Source organism: Arachis hypogaea, chromosome 8, assembly GCF_003086295.3.
Source record: "Arachis hypogaea cultivar Tifrunner chromosome 8, arahy.Tifrunner.gnm2.J5K5, whole genome shotgun sequence".
NCBI classification, from domain to species: domain Eukaryota; kingdom Viridiplantae; phylum Streptophyta; class Magnoliopsida; order Fabales; family Fabaceae; genus Arachis; species Arachis hypogaea.
Window position 1 is genome coordinate 12407339 of NC_092043.1, and position 25776 is coordinate 12433114.

General features: G+C 36.8%; 3 protein-coding genes and 1 long non-coding RNA gene across 6 annotated transcripts; 2 read left to right on the forward strand and 2 right to left on the reverse strand.

Moving 5' to 3' along the window:
- The first annotated feature begins 333 nt into the window (after positions 1-333).
- Positions 334-5434, forward strand: LOC112706146 (sulfate transporter 1.3). The gene is made up of 15 exons (XM_025757297.3): positions 334-539; positions 654-766; positions 919-1289; positions 1385-1433; positions 1613-1820; positions 1921-2101; positions 2435-2500; positions 2599-2712; positions 2818-2934; positions 3027-3153; positions 3414-3700; positions 3789-3979; positions 4095-4180; positions 4306-4382; positions 4515-5434. The coding sequence occupies exons 3-15, from the start codon at positions 939-941 to the stop codon at positions 4656-4658; spliced, it is 1998 nt and encodes a 665-aa protein (XP_025613082.1). The 5' UTR covers positions 334-539; positions 654-766; positions 919-938; the 3' UTR covers positions 4659-5434.
- LOC112706147 (uncharacterized) lies at positions 2711-4621 on the reverse strand. The gene is made up of 2 exons (XR_003155658.3): positions 4476-4621; positions 2711-3074 (listed from the first exon to the last, which is right to left on the reverse strand). It is a non-coding gene; the product is annotated as an uncharacterized lncRNA (long non-coding RNA).
- Positions 5435-6258: 824 nt separating the features above from the next.
- LOC112706149 (uncharacterized) lies at positions 6259-10407 on the forward strand. Of its 2 annotated transcripts, none has more exons than XR_011864542.1 (8): positions 6259-7158; positions 7294-7415; positions 7803-8006; positions 8174-8233; positions 8603-8741; positions 8995-9113; positions 9594-9799; positions 10096-10407. XR_011864542.1 is itself a non-coding variant. In XM_025757300.3 (8 exons), exons 1-8 carry the CDS (start codon positions 6537-6539, stop codon positions 10288-10290), a joined length of 1692 nt encoding a protein of 563 aa, XP_025613085.1. In that variant the 5' UTR covers positions 6259-6536; the 3' UTR covers positions 10291-10407. The 2 variants fall into 2 exon arrangements, 1 of the variants encoding a protein (XP_025613085.1); XM_025757300.3 differs by having other exon boundaries at positions 9569-9799.
- A 526-nt stretch (positions 10408-10933) lies between these two features.
- LOC112706148 (acetyl-CoA carboxylase 1) lies at positions 10934-24503 on the reverse strand. Of its 2 annotated transcripts, none has more exons than XM_025757299.3 (32): positions 23839-24503; positions 22517-22895; positions 21908-22114; positions 21667-21828; positions 21354-21446; positions 21167-21262; positions 20913-21086; positions 20520-20613; positions 20232-20419; positions 20100-20150; positions 19978-20017; positions 19630-19754; positions 19428-19544; positions 19260-19334; positions 19111-19167; positions 18897-19001; positions 18573-18659; positions 18298-18489; positions 18034-18222; positions 17768-17878; positions 17596-17682; positions 17340-17516; positions 16849-16926; positions 16632-16754; positions 16146-16415; positions 15681-16021; positions 15273-15510; positions 14812-15167; positions 14510-14723; positions 13716-13892; positions 11454-13607; positions 10934-11326 (listed from the first exon to the last, which is right to left on the reverse strand). In XM_025757299.3, exons 2-32 carry the CDS (start codon positions 22862-22864, stop codon positions 11270-11272), a joined length of 6783 nt encoding a protein of 2260 aa, XP_025613084.1. In that variant the 5' UTR covers positions 22865-22895; positions 23839-24503; the 3' UTR covers positions 10934-11269. The 2 variants fall into 2 exon arrangements, with proteins under 2 accessions (XP_025613084.1, XP_072056803.1); XM_072200702.1 differs by having other exon boundaries at positions 23539-24301.
- Between the last annotated feature and the right edge of the window lie 1273 nt (positions 24504-25776).

A 25776-nucleotide genomic window follows, 5' to 3' on the forward strand; every position in this document is an offset into this window, starting at 1 on the left:
GATTGAGATGTTCTATACTAGGATTTAAATTCATCACTATTTTAAAGTTCAATAGAAAGTGATATATATATATTCAGAGAACTTTTGTATATCAGTGTTTTTCTATGCCATTGGAAATAAGAGGCAAAGACTAAGATTATTACACTTGTTCATTGGGTAAAAAAGCTCACAACTTGGCTTCTCTTAGTAACTGAATTGTCAGCTTATCTTTTTCTCTTGATTCTTTTCCAAGATTATTTTAGTCTTTGTCTTGATCAGTTACACCAAAGCATCATATTCCTCACTAAAAAAATAATTGTTTTCCATATAATATATTATTCTGATGGAACTTTTAAACTTAATTAAGTTCTTTTTCTCCCTAAAGTTCATTTTTTAAATATTATTGATTGTCCTCCTATGCATTATTTAATTTTTCTCTAGTCCCTTTTCTTGTGCTCCTTACACAATCTTCTTCCCTCTTAATCTATAAATTCATTATTGTTCTCATAGCTACTACAGTTATTATGGGATTGCTTGATGACCATATGACTTTAGCTTAGGTACTTACAATTCAAAGGGGTTGAAATTTATGCATAAATTATTAGCGCGTTGACTGTGACATGTATCATATCTCTGTTCACACATTAATATTTTCATGTTTCTGCTTGTTTCAGCTTGATAACATTGACTTAGACTTATCACAGTCCTTGGAGCTATATTATCCCATAACTTCACAGCTCCTACTCCAGAATCAAAGCTTCCTTCAGCTTACACTTGTTCCATTCAGGTGGGTTAAAAGTTGAAACATTTTAGAACTTTGTATACATTATATTTCATCATCAGGCTGCATCTAAAACTATATAAGAAATGCTTATACATATATGTACCTGGTTGTGTTATGTATTGGTAAACTGCATGTAACATAATAACCTTGTATAGGTGAAGGGGCATTATTGTTAATGTCTTCAATGGGTGCTTCAGCTGAAGAGAACCTTGAAACAAAACAGATGGATGAGAGAAGCTTTTCAATATCTTCATCACAAGGCCAACAACAGGCACCACCATATGTGCACAAAGTGGGAATTCCTCCACGACAGAACCTGTTCCAAGAATTCAAGGCCACCATCAAGGAGACATTCTTTGCTGATGATCCTCTAAGATCCTTCAAGGACCAACCGAAATCGCGAAAGTTCGTCCTCGGTATTGAGGCCTTGTTCCCCATACTCAATTGGGGGAGAAGTTATAACCTTAAGAAGTTTAGAGGAGATCTTATATCTGGCCTAACTATTGCGAGTCTTTGCATTCCCCAGGTACTAAATTTTCATTACTAAGATCATGAATTTGTGCTTTTCACTTCAAGATATTTTAAGTTCACTTTTCTTAATAATTGACTTGAAAAAAACAGGATATCGGATATGCCAACCTTGCCAAGTTGCAACCACAATATGGACTGTGTAAGTCTCTTAGCTTGTCCAAAGTTATCTAACTCTTAAGTTAACTTAGGAGTTTATAAGTTTAGGTCCTCAAATCGAACTTGAGTCGATTCAACTAAATTGTGAATTCATCTAAACTCTTTGGTTTGATTACCTTGCTTTTTTTGGTTGGACTGAGATTTTTGTGTTGCCATTTGCAGACTCAAGCTTTGTTCCACCACTAATCTATGCTGTCATGGGTAGCTCCCGTGATATCGCAATAGGACCGGTGGCAGTGGTTTCTCTCTTGTTGGGAACCTCACTTAGTAATGAGATTGATCCTACTACACATCCAGAGGAATATCGGAGACTTGCCTTCACAGCCACTTTCTTTGCTGGGATTACTCAAGCAACACTTGGGATTTTCAGGTATCATATACAAGGGAATTTGTATTTACCTTTGCCAAAGCAAATGAAGATTCCACGGTTTACAACATCATATGATGATGATTTTTTCTCTTGTTTTCAGGTTGGGATTCTTGATTGACTTCCTGTCCCATGCAGCTATTGTTGGTTTTATGGGGGGTGCTGCCATCACCATTGCCCTTCAACAACTTAAGGGCTTTCTTGGGATTAAAACAAAAAATTTCACAAAAAAAACTGATATTGTCAATGTGATGCATTCAGTAGTCTCCACAGCCCATCATGGAGTATGTCTCTCTCTCACTCACGCAGCGCACGCACACACACAAACAATAATATAGGATTATTTATACACATGCCAACGATATATAATAAGATGTACTTATTGTATATTCATAGACTAATCACTGTGTTACCATATAATAGAGTGTTTCTCCTACTAAATAAAGAATATTGAATCACCTAGATGGTGATGGAGTAATAAGGATATACAAGTGAAAAAAATGGGTTATTCTATCTATCACTGCTCCTTATAAATAAGTCCTGCCTAAACAACAATTTCTAATTAGTGTTTTCCTTATGCATGCATGAAACTGATTGATTTATCTAACATCTTGCAGTGGAATTGGGAAACTATACTCATTGGAGCAAGCTTCTTGGGTTTTCTTCTATTTGCCAAATTCATTGTAAAGACATTAAACCTATTAATTTTGGCTGTTTGTTCTTTTAATTCTATAGGTAGGATTGTAATGATCCTCTCATCATTTTCTGTTATGTGGATCAGGGAAAGAAGAATAAAAAGTTCTTCTGGGTGCCAGCAATTGCCCCATTGATATGTGTTATCTTGTCCACTTTTTTTGTATTCATAACACGTGCAGATAAGCATGGAGTAGAAATTGTAAGTAAAATAGATAGAACCCTGTGTTATTCATATGATTGGAGTCAGAATCAAGAATGACTATAAATGCAGCAGAACTAAATATGTGTCTATTTATATGTGAAGGTTAAAGACATTAAAAAAGGGATCAATCCTTCATCTGTTAAAGAAATATATTTCACCGGTGACTACCTTGGGAAAGGTTTTAGAATTGGTGTCATGGCAGGCATGATAGCACTAACTGTAAGTAATAAATCTTGACATTAATGTATACCTCTCTTGAGAAGTTTATATTCCTCCATATTCCAATCAAACCGTTGCATTTCCGCTATCAGGAAGCTGTAGCAATTGGAAGAACATTTGCATCTGTGAAGGACTATCAACTGGATGGAAACAAAGAAATGGTAGCATTAGGAGCTATGAATGTTGTAGGTTCAATGACTTCATGTTATGTTGCAACTGGTAAGCTTGAATTCAACTTCATGAAATAACTAAAGTGATAAATATTATGAGCCAAAGGAAAGAAAAACTAAGTAATAACTATCCACTGTTTGCTTCTACTAATAAATCAAAATAGGGGAGAAATGAGTCTATCACTCTTCACTATTGGCTTTAAGGACTTTGGAATATTAAAGAGAATAAGGATTATAATCATCTTGTGGTATTGTTTTGTGGTACATCATGAAGTGCAAGATTCTAATCTATCTTTCGGTTGCTTTCAGGTTCTTTCTCTAGGTCAGCAGTGAATTTCATGGCTGGTTGTCAAACTGCAGTATCTAATATTGTGATGTCTGTAGTTGTGTTCTTAACCCTGGAATTCATCACTCCCCTTTTCCATTACACTCCAAATGCCATTCTTTCTTCAATCATCATTTCTGCTGTCATCAACCTTGTGGACTATCAGGCAGCTATTTTGATTTGGAAGATTGATAAATTTGATTTTGTTGCTTGCATGGGAGCATTCTTTGGTGTTGTTTTTGCCACTGTTGAGATAGGACTTCTAATTGCTGTGAGTACTAAATATTAATTAATGTATGCTTAGTTATCTTATGCTTTCAAAATGTGAAGTAGTTTCTACTGGCCAATTTTTGTGGCAGGTTTCTATATCCTTTGCAAAGATTCTACTACAAGTTACAAGGCCTAGAACTTGTATTTTGGGGAAGATTCCTAGAACAACTGTGTATAGAAACATCCATCAATACCCAGAAGCTAGTAAGGTTCCAGGTGTACTTATTGTGAGAGTTGATTCTGCAATATATTTCTCCAACTCCAATTATGTCAAAGAAAGGTAGAAGATGTGTTCCTTCTTTGTTTGAAATTGACATATTCTGCATAAAAATTGTTTAATATCCCTCTCCTAATCTACAAAAGGATTTGAAAGTGATGCGATCTCACTCTTGCAGGATACTAAGATGGTTGATGGATGAAGAAGAACAAGGAAAAGGAGACTACCAAACAAGAATCCAGTTTTTGATTGTTGAAATGTCACGTGAGTGTCTCTCTATTCTCTACCTTGGTTTTTGTCTGATTTTTATGTCAAGCAAGAACATACTGTTCTGGTTTGTTAGTTTTCTATAAGTATTAACTAACTTATACTTTGTGTTCTTTGTGCAGCCGTTACTGACATAGACACCAGTGGCATCCATGCCCTTGAAGAGTTACACAGAAGTCTTGAGAAGAGAGATGTTGAGGTACCAAACTATATATTATGGTTGCTATATGAAACAAATGAAATCAACAATAATTCAAGCTGATCATATTATCATGGACAACTAGTATCTTACCAAAAGGAGTTTCTTTAATTTTTCTTTGTTTGGACACAGCTTGTTCTGGCAAATCCTGGCCCAGTGGTGATTGACAAGATTTACACATCAAAGCTTGCAAACATGATTGGTGAGAACAAGATCTTCCTCACAGTTGCAGAGGCAGTTGCATATTGTTCTCCAAAGCTAGCTGAGGACCCATGAAAGAACAATGAACAATGATCTCAATTTTGCATTCAAACAGAGAGAAGAGAAGAGAGAGGAAACAGAAATGGGACATGCACAAATGTGAAATGTTAAAAGAGAAGAGAGGCCAATGTGGTTTCTGCTATAGTCAACTATAGGATCAAGAGTGAGGGAGATGGTCCATCACTACTAATAAAAAAAAGGAAATAATAAAGTTGGATGATGATAATGGCCTATCTGATAGTTAGTGCTATATGATATGGATATCCTTATCCTAAAGTGGGCAAATACATATACATGCACACTAGTATAGTATAAGATGTAAAATCATTAAATAACTCTAATAAGCATTAACTCCTTCCCTTCTTTTTGCTTGAGAAACAAAACCATAGGAATCTAACCTAGTTGTCTGTATAATGAGAGGGAAAAGTGTATTTTTTTTTTTTTTTAGTAAGGGAAGCTGTTCATCTCTCACTCTCTGTAATCTCCCTGAAAAGTAATTACTTTCTTTTTCTACCATTTGGTGGTTGTGATTCTTGGTGCTAAGGACGTTAAGCATTGGATGCTGGATATGTAAATAACGTTTGGCTCTTGAATGAACCAAGAGGCAAAACAACGCCAGATTCATACATACAATCAAGCAGGCTTAGTAAAAAGCAAAAGAAGAAGAAAAAAAAAGGTAAAAAGTATGTCTGATGTCAGACTCAGACACTGAATGTACGAAAGTTGTAACAAATCTTTAACCATTTTCTCAATTGATGCATGGTGGTGGTAATAATAATAATATTGTACTATGTAGCTGTTTTAATATTTTATTATTATTATGTTGCCTTTCTTTTTGGTCTTAAAAAATTAAGAGGGGGCCGGGGCTTCAATGGGGGAATGTATGAACACCGGAAAACGCCAGGTGGTGGGGACTTGGGAATGGTGAATGCAAATGCACATTCAAATAGTAGTTCCAATATTTACTTTTAGATGATTATTTACTACTTTTTGAAGGTCCTTTCATGGAATTATATGTTTCAAGATATACCCAAAAAATTACTACTTAAAAAACATATAAGCATTTCAATACTTCAAACACATTAGTTTGAGTGCATGTTTGGGCGCCATTATTTTGTTAAAAAAAGATCTTGAAAAAAGATCTTTTTTATTTTTTAATGTATTTGGCAAATTTCTAGTAGTAAAAGTAAAAGTACTAGTAAAATAAAAAAAAAATCTTTTTTGAGAAGCTGTAATTTATATCTTTTTTTAAAAGATCTTTTTTCCTTAAAAAAAATATTTTTCATGTAATAAATAAACAAAAAAGTACTTTTATATTGTTATACCCAAACATAATTGATAGATAAAAAGACCTTTTTACATGAGATATCCAAACATAAAATTACTTTTATTTTTCTACAAGATGTTTTAAAAAAAGATAACTCGAAAAAAGATCTTTTCTTAGAAGGTCAGGCGAACAATTTCTTAATGCTTAATCATTAACAAGACAAATGATCTTCCTTTGAAAATTTTCAGTGAAATTGTGTTTTGACTTTATTATCATTTAATGAGGGGAAAGGAGGAAAACGACTGAAAGCAAAGCTCAAAAGATGTGTCGTTGAAGAAGAAACGAGCCTCTCATTTAATCTTTACTCCTACAGTCTTTACATACAAGAATGTCTTCCTTGACTCCCTGTCATCATCATGTTGATATTTTAAGACTTGATGGTTTTTTCATGCTACTACAAATCTACAATGATGATGATGATGTATCTGGGTCAATAGTCAATACAACGAAAATTTCCAAATTGCCTAGATATGGGCCTTAACTATTTCATGGGCCTTATATGGGCCAAGCCTCATTGAGGATCCGGGTGTGAGTACGGACAAATCACAGGAGAATGCAGATAACGAATGTTACGAGCCTCAGAAAAACCAAACGCAGTGATGGCGCACTTACCCGCCCTCCGGGTTCTCCTTCGCCACATTAACTGCCTCATTCCGCCACCGCGCACATCTATGCCTGCACTCTGTACCATCCGTGCCACGTGTCACTTCCTCCTTCTCTCCCCTAAACCTCGCAAACTCCACGCCACCGCAACTTCCAAAGGTCCAGAGAACCACGCGCTGCTGCTCAACAGAGACGAGCGCGTGGCGAGAAACGTTACTCCAAGCGATGTAGTTGAGAAAGGGAGCACAATCGCGGCGATAGTAACGTCGTTGGGAGGTCCACCTGCCGCCGTCGGAATCGTTCGACTCTCAGGTCCTTCTGCGGTTTCCGTGGCGGGTCGAGTGTTTCGACCCGCCAAAAGGAGCAAGAACAATGATTGGAAACCGACGAGCCACGTGGTGGAGTACGGAGTCGTTTTGGATTCGGAGGGGAATGTGATCGATGAGGTTTTGGCGGTGCCGATGCTGGCGCCAAAATCTTACACGCGCGAGGACGTTGTTGAGATTCAGTGTCATGGAAGTGAAGTGTGTCTGCGCCGAGTTCTCAGAACTTGCTTGGAAGCTGGAGCTACACTTGCCCAGCCAGGTCTCTCTCTCTCTCTCCCTCTCTCAACTTTGCTTCTTACTGTGATAGTTAGTTAATTGGAGCAATGCTTGCAATTGATGAATGTTTTTGTTGTCTGAAGTAGAGTTGTCTTCCGAATTTCATTGTTTTTTTTAGGGGAGTTTACACTTCGTGCGTTTCTAAATGGTCGGTTGGATCTATCACAAGCTGAGAATGTTGGAAGGTTGATTACCGCCAAGTCTGTGGCTGCTGCAGATGCAGCACTGGCCGGAATCCAGGCATGTCTAACTCGAATTTGGTTTGATTTGATTTTGCAATGCAATAAAATGTGTTTGTGATTGTGCATTTTTGTTAGTGTTAGATATTAGATGGAGAAATTCTAAAACTCTCAAGGAGCACCAACTAACTTGTACTCATTCAATTATAGAACGACAGTTGAGGATAGAAATTATCACTTGCTTGGACATTTTTAATATAAAACGTCAGTCTCTTATTATGTAGAGCGTAATCTAGCTGGTGCTGCTTCTTGAGCATGTAATAATTTCTTTGTTAGATGGGCTTGTGTAATTGCATTTAATGGTCTTGGTATTTATATCTGTTACTTTTGACTGCTGGGGAAGTTATACTGAAATTTAACAAAAAAAAAAACGTTTCTTCTTGGATAGGGTGGTTTCTCCTCTCTTGTAAGATCGTTGAGAATGCAGTGCATTGAGTTGCTCACTGAGATTGAAGCTCGTTTAGATTTTGAGGATGAGATGCCTCCTTTGGATTTGAATATTATTATGGATAAAATTCATAGCATGTCGCAAGATGTTGAGAGTGCATTGGAGGCAGAAAATTATGACAGGCTTCTGCAGTCTGGATTACAGGTAGGATCTGAATGACGCCTTTGTATTAGTCCATTGCAAACTGTAATAGTTGCTGAATATTGTTCTCTTTCAATGAAGACAACTTTTCTACGTCCATGTTCATTTGAATTTCATCAAACTGTAATAGTTGCTGAATATTGTTCTCTTTCATTATGGTTTTCTTGTAGATAGCAATTGTTGGCCGTCCAAATGTTGGCAAGTCAAGCCTTCTAAATGCATGGAGCAAAGTAAGTCCTGTCATTTTATCGATGCAATATTAAATAATTTAATTTGATATTTGTTTCATTTATGGAATCTTCGGTCTAGGTATTAACCTTGCAATGAGAGATTGAAAAGTCAAGGCTACCTTGCCACACCTAGGAAGGCTAAATATAATATACTACTACTACCATTTCTTTGAGTTTTCTCATGACTTGAATTTGCTACCAAGATTAACAAGCTTTTGTAAAATTTGTTGGAACACAATTAGCTGATCGCAACTAACGTGCAATGAGTCACGTTTTTTTTCCCTGATAATAACTTGATGATCATCTAACTGTATTATTTAACTTTTTGATTATTTAACTTATTGAGCATGGTGTTCTTGTAGCATGCAGAGTGAGAGGGCAATAGTTACTGAAATTGCTGGAACCACTCGTGATGTGATTGAAGCAAGTGTCAGTGTCAATGGTATCCCTATAACCCTTCTTGATACTGCAGGAATCAGGGACACTGATGATGTTGTGGAAAAGATTGGTGAGGTTTTCTTTCCTTTTAGATCAACGCATATTTAAGTTTTTATCTTGCACCACCAAGGAGACTGATTTATGTTATGATTAGTGTATGGATTACTGAAGCACTGGAATAAGTCTTATGTTTGTAAGGGATATCAGTTAGGGATAAGGACTTCCTCTTATGGCAATAAATATTGTGCATGGATGTCGGTATTTTTCTTCTTACTTGAACTCATTTCTCCATGTACTGATATTTATTTCTGTTCCCTTAACAGGTGTAGAGAGATCAGAAGCTGTTGCTAGGGGTGCTGATCTAATTATCATGACTGTGAGTGCTGTTGAAGGGTGGACTTCTGAAGACACCAAACTTCTAGAAAGGATTCAGTCTGCTAAGGTTTTACCCTATAATCCTCTTTCTTCATTTTCTTCGTATCTTGTTCATGATATTTAGTATTTATCTTGATATAGATAGAAATAAAACATTTTTATTTTGGGGAAGAAAGATTTGGATAATGCAAATTTTGGCACAAACATTGGCTAGCATAGAACTAGACAGGTTACCACTTTCTTAATATCGTTTCAGAATTGAGAATTCATATGAAAAACTGGCAAACACCACTTGGCCATCTTATAAATATTGAGTTATTGACACACTCTGATTCTGGGATAAAGGCCCTGAAACATTATAATATTAAATTATACCGGATATCTTTCTTTTGGCATTAAGATTGATATGTGTGATTATTGTCTGTCATTCTGTTTAGAAAGTGAAAGTTGTTTGTTTGTTTTCAGTCTTTACTAAATCTTTTTGGGTTGTTTTCCATCCTATTAAAATCTTTCTTTAATTAGAGTTCAACTGGATCCTTGATCCCAGTAATACTTGCGGTCAACAAGATAGATTGCAATCCACGCGCTGAGACAGATTGGGACAGAGGATGTCAGAGTCATGATATCTTCAGTAAACGCGTGTTTACGTGTGCTGTTACTGGTCAAGGATTACAAGACCTAGAGAGGGCAGTACTGGAGCTTGTGGGACTTGATGCCATTCCTTCTGGGGGTCGCCAATGGACTGTCAATCAGGTACTTTACCATTTTGGTTCTCTCACAACTCCCAAAGTCTTAGCTTTAAATGTCTCTTTTTACCTTTTGCATGGGAGAGTGCTGGGATCATGTATCTATATTTTGTTTGAATTGAACTAGAGGTGAAGGTTAAGGATATACCTCTTTTACCAAGTGTTGCATGCACTTTTTTCCAATATTTTTCTACTACGTGACTTTTTCCTAAGACTTGCAAGCACACAGACACACATAAAAGAGGGGTAAAGATAGGATGTGATTGCTTTGTTCATTTGTTCTGATATAATTGTATGGTTCAGAGACAATGTGAACAACTTGTTCGGACCAAGGAAGCTCTTGAAAGGTTACAATCGTCAATAAAGGAGGAACTACCATTAGATTTTTGGACAATTGATTTGAGGGATGCTGCATTATCCCTTGGACAGATAAGTGGAGAAGATATATCTGAAGAAGTATTATCAAATATATTTGGGAAGTTCTGTATTGGTAAATAGAAGGCTCACTACATGTACTACATAGAGATGTTTTAAACATATCCCCTCCATTCTGTTATTCTGTATGACTCTATATCAAGTTAAGTTCATCTGGGCCTGTAGCTCCCGGTGTACCCCCATGGCTTCTTTTTATTTTTTAATCATGTTTCCCTTTTTCTTTTTCTTTTTCCGGCCCATCCCTTTCTTTGTACTTGTATTCTGCCACCAGAGGAAATAATTTCTGTCTCTTGGGTTGTCGACCAAAACAACAGGCTCTCTAGTGAATACTAATCCCTCGTAATGAACCAAAAAATAGTTTTACTAGAATTAATATTCAATGTATAAATGAAGTCCCATAAAAGAAAAGAAAAAAGAAGTGTCTAGTGTCTCACTGATAAAACGTTGATGTTCATTTTTTATATCGTTATTATTGAATAAAGCGCAAGATTCATCTATTTTCCTTCATTGCTTAGAGCGGTTAATTGCCGACGTCGGTGACGGGTTTAAGAATTGGCAGCTCCATGATGGTCAAATTTATGCCCATCAATTTCAATGAGACTTGGTAGCAACGCCTAAAGATATATAGTACGGTGTTCACTTGAACTGCACTCACATTAGTGGATTAAAAAAGCAGCAGATTGGTAACGTGACATGCTAATATAAATTTGACCAAAACTTTTCTTATTCAAGAATAATAATAAATAATGATGTTGATAATAATAAATGTTACAAATTATTACAAATTTATTGAGATACATGACATGGATGAATTAACCAGCAAATAAATAGAAGGAATCTGGTGGTGCTGGTTGTGATCCATTCCCAGACTAAAATTACAAAGCTATCAACATCTCTCATATACACTTTGAAGCAAGGGATGATACAACATAGCCAACGGATTGCACTAATAAAATGGATACATATATGCGACTATCAACGTAGTAAACACTAAACAGTGAAACTACGATTACAGGTATGCTTGCCTTCTAACTTCTAAGTTCTAACCAAGTACTTTTCGAAGTTCCTCCGCCAACTTCACCCGACTCGATGGCTCCAACTGCATCACATTTTATAATTACATGTCATATAAACGTTTCAACTCTTAAATAAAAATAATAATAATTAAATGAATGATGGTGATAATTAACAGTTAAGGAAACAAGAATTCTTTTGAAGTGTTTTACCTTGCTTAAAAGAGCAGCAAGTCCTTGAGGCAGAGCTTGCAAATCTAGAACCGAGTCACCAATGTTTGTCAATTGAAGCAACACTTTCTGTGCACGCAATTCCTTCAGTTTATCCTCATAATTCGATGGATTTTCCTTCCAACTGAAGAAGGCTTCATCGTCCAGCCAAGCATCTTTTCTACCTTTGGCAATGTTGGAACTCAAATACCAGTTTTTGACCAAGTCCATGGCGGAAACATGTGACAAATGGTCACCAGCAGCTTCTCTCACATTGTTGATAAGTGACTGCTCACCAATTCTCCTGTACAGTCTCCGGTAGAAGACGGCGCGCGAGTTACCCCAGTCCAGAACTTGTCTTATTACCCCCTTAGCAGCCATTCTTAAGGAAGTATCATGAAGTTCAGCAAATTTGGTAGCTATCTGGGTATACAGAGGCAAAAGCTGTTTTTCGCGAGATTTAATCTGCTGCTGTAGAGATTCAAAGGACTCGGTGTCCCTCTTGTCCTTAGCCTCCTGAAGTTTTGCCTTCAGAGTTATCAACTTCTGATCAAGTCTACCCATGCACTCCAACAATTCCCTTGTTCTAAACTTAATCTCAATCATCCCTTCTGGTTCAAGGACATTTCCTTTAGCTGTTCTGTCGGCATACATTTCAATGTGGTCGGAATTGATCCGACTGTCAACGACAACCCATGCTCCACCACGGAGTTCACCCATCATTGGGATGTATACAAAAATGGGCTGCTTGTATGTTCTAAGGTTCTCCACAATTGTCGAACCAGCCTGGAGAATTCCTTCGAAAAGGTCCCTCTGACCACCAGAGAAGCCTCTCCAGTTTGCTAGAATGAAAAGTGGGAGCTCTTCTCTGTTGAAATCCATTATTGCTTGGGCTGTTTTAGTAGCAGAATCAGGGAACCACACTTGGCCAGCCTGAGGAACAACTCTCTCATGGGAATCAAGCTGGCCCGGATCAGCAGGTATTATTTGCATCACTGTCTGTGTTTCTACAGCAACAATCCCCACAGGGATTCCTCCAAGCTTTGCCCTTCCTGTAACGACTGTCCTTGCCCATCCTTCTAGTGTCTCCACGAAGCTGTCCTTGTCAAAAATTCCACCGAGCCATCTTCCATTACCATCCAAAGTTCCAGAAATAGCAGCACGAGGATCACAAGAATTTTCTGGTAAGTACTCCACTGGTCTTTCAGGAGGGTCAAGGGGCTTTACGATGGGAAGTGAGCCACCTACATGAGAAGGAATGTAGCTAAGCCACTTCAAAATAGCAGAAACACCTTCAAGGTCATCTGAAACTGTAAGATGTACAACTCCATTAGTAGCCATGATTTTAGGTCCACCAAGTTGCATGTGAGAGCTGTATACCTCCCGACCAAGAAGTTTGTTTAGTGCTGAGAAACCAGTAAGAATTATAGGCTGATCAAGCCTCTGTATGCATCTCATTCCAAGCCTAGCAAGATAAGCCCCTATTCCAACAGTCCTACCAGTCACATATGTTAATGTGAAAGTTTCCTTGTATGCCCTTGAGTAGGAACCAGCAATGGCTCCACTACCACTCAAGTTTTCAACCCCCAGGCCATCCTCTTTCCCAACAATGGTATCTATTATCCATCTGGTTTCACCGCTTTCAAGCTTTAGCTCGTGTGCAATCACAGATGATCCAATCCGAGCAAAATCCTCAGGTGTTAAATATACATACTGAAAACCATGCTCAGGGTTGGACTCCTCAGACCAACCAACTTTAAAACAGGCTTTGACTTCCTCGGCAACACCTAAACGGGCACCAGAATTTGCTGCTAAATAAATTAAAGGCAGTTTTTTTGCACATGCAAGATCAGTAACTGCACGGAAGAATGCATCCTCTCTAGGGCCAAAAGAACCAGCCTTGAATGTCACATCATTTGCTACAACCAATATTGTCCTTCCGGATGGGAATTCGGGGGTACACATGTCCATAAACCAAGCTACCATGCCAACATCATTGAGTCCAGCAGAATGCTCCACAGGAACAAGAGGAGTACCCCAACTACCCTCTTTGTCAGCAAATCTAAGCTCTGTTACCTTTAACAGATTTTTATCTTTTGGTCTTCGAAATCCCGGCTGTTGGATTGCCCACGACTGTTCCAAGGCTGTTTCAAATGCCTGCACGAAGCATTTATCCTCAGCAAATATAATTTGATTTGCTTCTTGATCTAGTCATTAAAAGGAGCAGTCCCATATTTCAACTGTTATCCATTAAATAGCACTTACCAGGGGGAAATCATAGCAAAAAGTGGTACTGTTCTTTCTTGCTGATAGACGTTTTCGATCAATAACTCCCAAAGGTTGATAAGTTTCATTCACAGGTACACCATGCAGTGGACCCTTTACGGTGATTGAACTGTATACCACTCTATGGGTATTGGTATCTTCCATTTCTCGGTATATCTGCAAATAAGTAAATTGGCAATCAAGTCAATATACTAATAATCTTCATTTACTATCCCTTCAATGCAGAAATAGCCAAGAAAGAGAATTTATTGGTAACCAGTCCAAGCAGAAGAGTGAAATTGAGGTCACAAATTTAATTCACTAATGGTTGGTCACTTCCATATTGATACTAAGAATATTTAAGACATTAAATAAATAAATAAAAGAAAAAACGATTACAACATTAAAGAGGGTCATGCTTCTGAGTTCTAACTATTTTCCCTACCCAAAGAGCTTTATCTATAAAATATGTTCTTGCTGCAGATTCCCAGACACTCAATGATGAACTGCTGGTACATGAATTCTATCTATCACATGCTTCATTATTCTAAAAACTAATAAAAGGATATGGACTATGAAATTAACAATTATAAGCTGACTAGTGTATCTCTTATCAAATATATGGAGGATACTCCTTTTTCATTATTAACAGAACCGTCTTCTGGTTTGTAGGTACAAGGTTTACCCAAGAAGTTTCGATTAATGATGTTAATACGGAAGCCGATACTTAGTTTTCTTGTCACAGGGAAATTTTGTGCTATGCAGGAAAGCTTTCCTTTTAAACTAGGACTTACATGTACAGTGCATGTATGACCTGTCACATTGTTTACAACAATCCTCCATGCGCCATTTGCCTGTGCACAGGCTGCCATCCAGAGCTTGACTTCCCAAACTACAACTCCTAATCTATGCATTCTTACACCAACCGATGAATGGATTTCATGTGCTAGTTCTTCCAAGGTTGCCTCAACTGTTGTTTCTTCTTGGCCCGCATCTATGTCAACTCTCCTGGAATTAACATCCAAGTGTAAGACAGACAAAAACTTATTTATCGTATGTTAAGAATCTAAACAGACAAGTATGCAGCCATAATTACTTGGGATAAGGCACAAGATCATTTATTTCCTGCTCGCGTATAATATAGAGGTACATATGAGCGTGTTCAGGTCTGATAGTGGCATTGTGTGAATTAAGTTCCAACTCCTCCATTGCAGCCATCAAGGACCTAAAAATGCTCCTTGAAGTGAAGGACATAGCCAATTCGGTACTAGGTGTTTCTGCATCCGTCCTTTGATACGAAGAGAATCCTTCATTTGTGGTTGGCTGTCTTAAAAGTGTTCGAAGAAACATTCTTTGAACAGGTTGAGGCTTTTGGTCCATAACAGTGTACAGATGCCATTGACGATCTCGAGAAGGAGTATACCGTATGTTCTCATAGCCTTTAAGTTTGTCCTAAAGGAACAAAAATGTTGAGTTAATGATCAAGCATAGAAGTGGAAATTGTTTCTTTTCTACCTTCTAGGGTAGATAAGGGACTTTAGCCATGAAATAACTAACCAATTCAAGATAAATGGATAGCGGTGGTTCCAAATGACGCAACAGAGGTTCCTCCTGATAATAGAGCTTTTCTGCTGACCAGTGAAAGGAGTGCCTCATCGGGGTACGCCCTTCATCCCTCTGTATGATACAGCTAATTACTCCAACACCAGTACCTCGTATAGTGGAGCCTACTTCCTCTTCTTTTAGTATTTTCGCCAACTTATTGATTCTTTCTTGAGCCTGATCCTCGTCACCACTACAAAGCACAAAAAAGTAACTTGTCAAGAAGATATTGTAGGTCCTAATAGGAACTTTAACGAAAAGGATACTAATAGTTGATCTATATAAAGGAGAGAGAGAGAGATTAATAGTGCCTAATTGCTGCATCAACAATTCAACATATATAAGGAGTTACTGTAACAGTACCTGTCTTGCAGTAAACTCATCTGGTTGTTGATGCCCACTAATGCAACATGCATCATATTACCATGCTTAACTGGTTCACCAGCAGCACTTGAAACTGCTTCATGAAGATTGTTGGTTGCTTCCTTTAACGCAGCAGTGATAATTGCAGGCAAAAAGTGAAGAGATTTAATTACAACCATTACGCCCCATTTTTTCTCAGTGTGTTTCTCCACCAGCGTTTTATCTGACATTTGGTCTTCAACCCCACTCTTCCTTTCAATGTACTCTTCTAAGAACTCCCATGAAGCAATAAGACCAGATCTGTGCCACTGCATTCTGACACTCCCTTTGACAAGATACGGCTGACAGCAGATATTAAAAATTAGAAAAGCATATGATAACCTCCTTCTACCCTCACCTAGAACAAAAGATTAACAAGCAAGAAAACAATGAAAGGATCAAATAGCGATAGAAAAGCTGAAATACCTGGTAGAGTCTGCGTATATAAGTTTCCACAACCCTTCTTTGAAGGGTGTGATCACTGTGATCAAATAAACCCACCAAAGCATCTTCAACTGCCAAAGGAGCACTAACAAGGTCCTCCATTCGGTCATTAATAGCGCTTTTCCTCTTGGGAGTATCAATATTTTCACCATCCTCAGTGAACATCTCTAACTCAGAAAGACTTCTAGCAATGTTGGATCGAAGTTCACTCAATTTAGTTTGTTCCAGCAATTGACTTGCCTTTAGGGCCAACTGCATCAAGATAATTACACATAAGGAATCTGCTAAAAAAGATCCAAAGAAGATAAAAGTATCATCCTGATTCCTCAATACGGGGCAGTAAGCCGATAATTTATATTCACAAATCTTCCCTGGAGAAGAAACAATGACATCTGAAAATGAAACAAGATGAAGAACATAGAACTTTGTTTTTCAGCTTGAGCAGAATATCCAAGGGTAATGTCCAACCTGAGAATAGTTAGTATGGTTGAGTTGAGAGAAGCGGATTAATTGATCCCTGTAGGCAGCAGGATTTGGGTAAACCAGTTTATCCATTAGTCGTAGTATCAGCTTATTTTTGCTCTTGATACCCTGAAACCAATGAATGTAGTTAGTAATATAGTTACATAATAATGTAACATGACTTGAAGGAAGCAAAACTCTCAAGCTGAGTAAAAGTTTATACCTGATGTGAGAGAACTATATCCACAATCTTCAACAGATCTTTCTTATATTGAAGACGGAGACGTTCAATTACATCAGCCTAGACATCAGGTAAACGGGTAAAGGTTATTAATATTCTAAAAAATTAAATGATAGATAAGACATCTTTAATTTTAGAAGAGCTGCTTGGTTTGTTCTAATTTAGTTTTTTGTATTATAAGCCTCTTGTAGGAACAAGCAGGGAAAATGAAGTTACCAAAGGGGAGTTTATCCACAACACCACAAGATAAGTAAACATTTGATATAGATAACAGAAAAAATTAAAATGATCAATTGTGAGTGTAAAAATTAGAAGTAATAGGGTGGAGAAACAACAAATGACATATGTTTTTAAGTTCTAATATCACACAGAAAAAGAAGCCTCACTCTAGCCCTTACTAGGATAAGGCACAAAACTAACAGATTGTTTTACAAATACAATACCTGCATAACGATTGAAATCATCATACTAACCTGTATATTATCACTAAATAGTTCTTCAACAAAAAGATACTCTTCAAAAAGGGATTGGACAATTTTACGAGCATGGCTCTCTCTTCCACCCTCATAGGACTTCACAAGACTCAACAGAGGTTCAATCAGCCTTTCTTGAGCCCCTTTTTCTTTGTTGGGACATGAGGACAAATGAGCCTGCAGTTTAAAATACACATCATGAATTCACATCCAAAGGAAGTTTATCAAAATGAGGAATTTGATGACAGGAACTCACTTCAAGAATTCCCTTCAAAAGTTTGGCAGGGAAATCAACAACTTGGAAGCTTGAAATCCTCTCGTACTCCTTATATTTCGATTCCAACTGACAAACCACAAAGGCAAGGCCAGCTCAGGTCACTGTCTAGAAGTAAATATCAGAAGGAAAAGCCACCAGGGTTTCACTTTACCTCATTTTTCAGATCTTTGGGAAGACGGTTTGCTAGAACTGCAAAGCACTCTTGCCATTGAAGGAAAGGTAATTCAGGACTATCAAGGCAATTGAGCAAACTTTGCACAACCTGAGATAGAAGTCAGATTCATTAACTAGACATGCATATACAAGTCTAAGAATAATAAGGGTAAAAAATTTCCTGTCGATGGCGAAGAGATTATGACAACCTGTGAAAAGAGTCAAATTTCAATATTAAACAACTCACTGTAAAAATTTACCCACCTCATCAATATTGTGCTCATAACCAGCAAGAATCATCTGTGCAGCACTTAAGCTTGCAGCACATTTCTGATGAACTTTATCAGAAGTTGCAGTGGGTGGGCCCAGGACTGGGAATTTTCCATTGAAGGGTTCTGCCTTTCTTACTGCTGAAGGATCATCTAGATCAAGCCTTGCTATTAGTTCACCAGCCTACAAAAGATAGTGTTTTTTTAAACCCGTCTTTCAATTTTTGCAATTAAACGTTCAATGTGGTGCACCATGTACCTGCATCGGTTGACCTTCAGACATTTTGAAATGAATAACCCCAGAAGCAGGTGAAAGAAGTGGCATGCACATCTTCATGACTTCAACTTCAGCATAAGGTGTGTCAGCATCAATATGGCTGTCATCTACAACCAAATACCTCATAAGCTTGCATGGTGTCTCTGCAACTAACTTCGATGGATCATGATCATTCTGCCAAAATAAATGTTTTTGAGACGCGCCTCACAGTAGGGGGGAAAAGGATAGAACTTCGACAGCCAAAACAAGTCATATACCTGAAGCAAGCAAGTCCTTCCATCAATTAGAAGGCGCGTTCCAGCAGCTTCTTCCTCTGCATATATAACATGACTGTTTCCATCCAACTGTATATAAGTAGGAACTACCAGTTAATAGCTTCAACATCCAATATATATAGAAAGGACCAATTACTTATAGTGATGTCAAGCATTAAACACTGACATTGACTAAATTGATGATAAAGTTTTGTACAACATGCAACCCCAAGATATACAGAAATTATAGATGCATCATGCAAATTGAAGTTTATGATGTGCAGAATGAATAAAAAGATACACTTCAGTTCAGAGAACAATACTTGCCTGCATCAGCAAACCTCCATCACGTAAAGTATGTATCTCAGCTTCTACTTCGGATTGATTCATTCTCAATCTATAACTTCCAGACCCTCCTCGTACCATGTCAATCTAGTAATTGTTTACAATTTGGGAATTACAAAATTGACCACGATCTCTGGTAGAATAAAAGGAAACTACAGAGGATGTCCATCAAATGGACAACTATAACAATACATACCGTGTATTTGCTTCCTTCAATGTTCAAGGACACTTGAGAATGCACAAGAGATATATGCTGGCGTAGTTATAAACTCAAATTAGTATTGATATTACTAAGAAAGGAGCTAGAGCTATGAACTATTCATTTCTCCCATTTAGAAACAATACCTTGGGAGGGATTTGTCCCTTTTCCAGATAGCCAACATAGTCTGATACCAGAGCTGCACTGCTTGCAGAAGCTTTCTGCATTAATTGGAAAAATCACATCATAAATTTCACTATATGTAACTAACAAGAACTCACTGAAATATATAAGTGAAAAGAAAACTTTCTTACATAGAGGGCCCCTCCAACAACAGAAAGATACCAGGGAGGCCTCTCTGCTCTAACCCTCATCGCAATTCTACTGTCCAGCCATCCCGTGTGAATTTTGTTGTCTCTGTAGTCTGAAGCCTGTGAAACCATGTACCAGTGTCACTTGTGTGCGCTCAAAATTTTCTTAGTTCTTATACATTGTCATCATGAGAGAGTAACTTACATTCAGAAGATCAATGGTATAATCAACATTGGTACGAATCTCTCCACGAATTTGAATCTCCTTTAGCCCTAGAACCATATTTGCTATAGCTAAAGCCCTAGATTCTCCAAAAGCAAAAACATGCCCTGAGGTGAAGAACAAGACATTAGAAATTAAAAGACAAGGTGATAGTAAATACATGAACAAAAATGAAAGAAAGCATCTTATAGAAAATTGATACACTGAAGTTAGAAATTCACCATTCACCATGTATCAATTTACAAACTCAAGTTCATAATTGGTATCTTGGACAAATGAAGGTCAAGATTATTCTTTACTATTATTATTTAACTAACAGATATTACTTACCAAACTGAGAATCTGAAAACTCGTGTATTCCTCCTCCAGACTGCAAGCATATAATTCAACAAAATTCAGTCAGTACCTCAACATCAAATGAACAGCTGAATGTGAAGAAGTAGAAGATTTACCTTAACAGAGAAGTATGCCCACACATTTGGCTTGCTTTTAAAGCTAAGCTCCTGCACAAATATTTTAACTCAGTACACAATATCAAATTCACAAAGCAAGGGATAAGATTGCCACTGGATGTAGTAGTTAACCTGCACTTTCCCACTTGTAGGCTTGAAACCATCATCAGGGTCCTCACTTGTCACTCGCACAGCCACACAGTGACCTTTTGGCTTTGTGGATTGTGCTTTGTCAAAATCAAAAGGGGTAGCCAAAGCTGATGTTTTCCTCCAAGCATCATTCCCCCCACCATGTTCCACCCCATAGAAACGTCTTATTTCTGTAAAATGAGACGCATAGAAGAAAACAGAAATCAACCCTCAAGCAATTGGGCAATCAAGAAGAAAATGAAAGAAATAGTAAGTTATCTGAAGTTGTACCAGGAAGTTGCCAAAGAGGGATACCCATCCCAATTGCAACTTGTGCTGCTGGCAGATTTATCTCCGCTATCCACTCAGTAACAGGGTGCTCAACCTATATGCATATCAAATGCAAAACAATCAGTCAATATTAAATATATAAGGGAAAACTAAAATGAACATATAAAGGATAAGAAAATTAGGAAGAAATGACTTCAAGTATTGCATACATTCATAAACTATAAAAACATACAGAAGCATTTTCAAAGAGTAAATAGCTAAGCTCAAATGGCTGTTAGTGCGAAGTTTCAAGCATAATCATAAAGGTACAATATGTCATCATAATCAAAAGTCAAAAGGAGTATTAATCAAGTCATAAGAGCGCGGACCAAAATGAAGGTTTAAGTACAAGACCTGTAGTCGAGGGTTCAATTCCAAAAAGTAGTACTCGCCAGTTTCCATACTGAAAAGATACTCAACAGTAGCAGCCCCAACATAATTTACAGATTTAGCCAACCTTCTAGCTGCCTGTTCTAGTTGTTTCACCGTTTGTGGAGGAGCTACAGTAATGGGACCCTCTTCAATAATCTGTTACAGAAATGTGATTAGGTCATTTGTTAGATTCATTTCACCCAGCAATTTTATGTGAAAACATGAAACTTCCAAACCTTTTGGTGCCTCCTTTGAACACTGCAATCACGGCTATGCAAAGCTGCAACATTTCCATACTGATCACAAAGTAACTGGACTTCTAGATGTCGGCTCTATTTGGAAAAAAGAAATTATACCATCAGAATATGATCAAGAATCCAAAAATCATGATCAAACAAATTATAGTTCAGCGGCTTGTCTAACCTGGGAGGCAACCTTCATTATAAATATAGGTGAGCCCGGAACTTCACCTTGGACTTGCTTGAACAATGCCCTTACCTCATCATCATTATGAACCTGAAATATCCTTGTGATGATTACTTTCTAAACTTTGCCAGAAAAAGAACACAAAAGTAAGGTTACGACAAAGTTCCTCAAAAGGGTATTTATCCAATTTTCTTTAAGCAAATATTTCATATACTCCCAGAACAAAAATCAGCTTGCAAGATTAACTGAATAACTGTAAAAATCTTATATGATCTCCAAAATGCCTCTACTGATCACACAAGAAGCAAACCTTTCTTATGCCTTTACCACCACCACCCCAAGATGCTTTGATCATTGCAGGGTAACCGACAACTTGACAACTGGCAATTGCTTCTTCTGTTGTATAAACACATGCTTCCCGGTAAATTTCATCAGGAATAGTAACCAAGCAACTATCGGGAGGAATTTTCACCTATAAGAAGAAAATTTAAACTCATAAATTGAGCACTCGGGACAGAATAAAGGCACGATCACTGGGGAATGAAATTTACATGAGAACCACTCCATGGAAGGGTTGGCACTTCTGCTGCTTGAGCAATCAATGATGAACCAATTTTGTCTCCCAGTGCTGCCATAGATACAGCTGGAGGTCCAAGAAATACAATTCCTTTTGCTTTTAACGCATCTGGAAGCTCAGGATTTTCTGATGCATGACCCCAACCTGGCCACACAGCATCAACCCGAGTTATCTCAGCCATCTGAAATATATATCGCATACCAGTCAGCAGACATTAGAATTATATCACATAAGCTAAAAATATCATTACTGCAAGAACAAGTTGCAGTGACTGTAGACAAGTACACAACAGAAATAAATAAAGTATGCAACAAATATTTTCATTAAGGGTATGTTTTGTTAGAGAGTGAAAGTGAGATGAAAGCTTTCATGGATGAAATGTAGCTCATCAATGAAAATTTTCATCCCATTTCAGCTTGAACCAAACATACCCAATGTACAATTTCATGTCTAGATTCATGTGGGGAGATTCAAAATCATAGTTTCTTCTTGACAACATTTGAAATCTTCAACTTTCCATAGCAAAATCTGCTTCAGTAATTACTTTTGAAGAACAAAATCTTGTGAAATAAACTTCACACACCTCTACAATAAGCTGCACATTGGCATAGTTATTGTTATTGGTCCCACCAGGTACTTCGACAAATTGATCGGCTATTCTGATATGTTCTGCATTGATTCTCATGTCCTCTGGAGTAGCCATGGCAACCAACAAGATAGCCTTCTCCGTACCAAACGTCTCATAAGCCCAGCTCCTCACACTGCGTATAAACTTGACTGCGGCCATTCCATTGTTTGCAATTAATATACTATGAATTGGCCTTGTTCCCCCAAGTGCATTGCAGTATTCATCTACTTCAGATATTGTAGCAGGGTGCCTGTTAGGTACCACACCATTTGTGTATCCATTTCCACGCCCAACACCAGCCATTCTCGTTCTCCTTCTATTTAAGTCCTATGTGCTGCACAGTAGAAACTAGATTACCAGAAGCTGAAGAAAATTGAAAATTTGAACTCATTTATAAATTACACTTTTTTTTATCAATTGATAGTGTTTGATCACAAATAGAATACAGGTAAATTTTTTTACAAGTCCTTATGTAACTTATTCTATATAAGAAACTGGATTTACTTATAATGACCTGAGTGTAAAAACTAAAAAGGTATTACACATATATCTCATCTCAATTACCACATGCATCCATTATCTCAAAAAGTTATACAAATGCAAGCATCTAATTGGATGACACAGTGTAAAGTGCATAGCGAATAAAGTCTGAGAAACTCAATATAAAGCATATGATTAGCAATAGAAAGCCCATGCTAAGTTTAGACCAAGTTAACGAAATTGGGTTGGAAATTTGAAAGGTTCTGTTTGGTCAACCATATTTGGACTCAGTTAGAAACTTCAATTTTGCAAGCATTAGTACTGTGAATGATGTGGTGAACTCATTTAGTAAATAATTCCAAACGTGAAAAAATTCTATTACAAAACCGTTCATTATACAGCAACTTTCTCTGCAAGATATAAGCAGCCAAACAAAGCTCTCAATTGCAATAAAAAGAGAATAAAAGGAAGCAATCATCCAACGATAACAGACCCACCTTTTTCTAATCAATTAACCCACCAAGAACATGCAATTTGAAATACCACAAAAAACAAAGTGTGAACCAACCACCTAAGGAAAAGAGCCAATTACTTTATCGGCTTAACAAACTGCATAAAATAGGGGCATAAAACTTAAAAGCTTGTTCCTTTTCTTCATAAAGAAATCAGAATTCAGCTCAAGGGTCGAGCTTTGAGTGGGAGGAGAGAAAAAAAAATCATCACACAGAAAGAAATCAAGTAATGAAACTCAAACAGACTAAAAGAAAATGAAGAAATGGATGAGAGAGAGGACAGACCTCAGTGATGGGAGTGTGTGGGTTAAGAAATGAGGAATTTTTGCGTTGTGGAGTTTGGTAATAACGAAAATTGGTGGGAGTTAGGGAAGCATTTGGGAGGGTGAGAAGTGATTAAGGGAAGAGAAGAGATGATCATGCAGAAGAGAAAGAGAAATAGAAATAGAAAGAAGAAGAAGAAGAAGAAGAAGGTGGTTTAAGGGAGTTAGGTTTGGTATTGGGTTGAGACTTTGGTGGGTCTCTTGAATGAAGGTAGCACGTGGAACCTGCCCCTGCCAGCCACCCAAACCCACACCTTCTTTCTCTCTCTAAGTAAGTATCAGTAGGAGTAGTTCGTAGCTACCACCTCCTTTCTCTCTCTATTCAATTCAATTCAATTCAATTATGGGCGACTCCAAATTGGGGATTATTGTGCAAATGCAATGCTTGATTCAGTTGAGTGGGTAGTTCGATGGTGTTGCCCAACAACCCTTCCTTCCTTCCTTCTCTTATTATATGGGATCATTAGCTGATATGAGTCATGAGTCAAACTTGGATGCTGCCTCCTTTTTCTTCTTTCTCTCTCTTCTTGTTAAACTAACTCCCATCTGGCCCTCTCACTATCCCTTTCTCTCTCCTCTCCCTCTCTTTTTTATTTAAAAAATAATAATAATTAAGAAAGCCGAATCTATTTATTTGTAGGTGAATACTCTCGTCATAATATCCTCACATGATGGTGTTGCCAACATTGAGATGATTGGATCATCCAATTATTACAAATTTAATATTTTATAGCGTAAAAATTATTTATATCAAATTAATAATTAAATATTATTAAATTTATTAAATTATTTAACAGTTTTAATTATTAATTTTATGTAAATATAATTATATCTGAGTCTTTATTTTTTTATAATTACTGATAAATAATAATAATAATAACTTATATATTCAATATTTAAAAAATAATATTTATGTATCAAATTTCAAGTTAATTATATAAAATATATATTAAAAATAAATTAAACAATCTATATTTATATACAAATACATAGTAGTTAATTTTTTATATGCAGATAATATTTTTTAGAAAAAAAAAACAACTGTACAAGCGACACTACTCACACTAGTTATTAATTAAGGTGTTAAATGTAATAATTTTATATTGAAAAACTAAACTTTTGATTTTCAAAAACCTCTATTTTATAAAAAAAAAATTGCACAAAATTTTAAAAAGAAAATTATTCAAAATAAGTAACTTTAACTAGTGTCTTTGTAGCATAATTATTAGTGAAAAAAGAATAATTTTAATGTACTTACATTATTAAAAATAGTAGTTATTTTTTAGGATGCGATACATTAAAATTAAATTTATAAAAAGAATTAAATATACTTGTACTACTCCAAATACCTTAACGAACAATTATAGTGTAAGAAGATTTCTTGCCCGTACTTAACAATCATTCAGTTCTTTGTAGCCATGAATTATGATTGCAACTGATGCAGTCCCTTCTTCAAGCTTTTGACTTCTTTTATTGATAAATTTACATACATGGGAAAATGATCGGCCCAATTGAGAAAATGGGGTGGATGAAAGCTTGAATCAATGGTGAAAGATAATACATATAGATGTTAATTAAAAAGTGAGGTTACATTTCAATTAAATAATACGGTTGATAGCTAGGTTCATATATATTGATATTAATTTAGCATGGTTTTCAGTTTATGGTTGGGGGTTAGGTCCATTCATGAGTCATGACAACCTCACCTCTCTTGTTGCCTACTATCCTTGATTTGCCCTTAATTTTATGGGTAAGGTGGGACCCACAAGATGCAAAAATCCAAGAGCTCTTGTTTTTTTGGCATATTGAATGTCTTTTTCGGTTATTAAAAAATAAAAACTAAAAAATTAATCATACAATTTTGTACATTCAAAAATTATATTTCTAAAATTTAAAAACT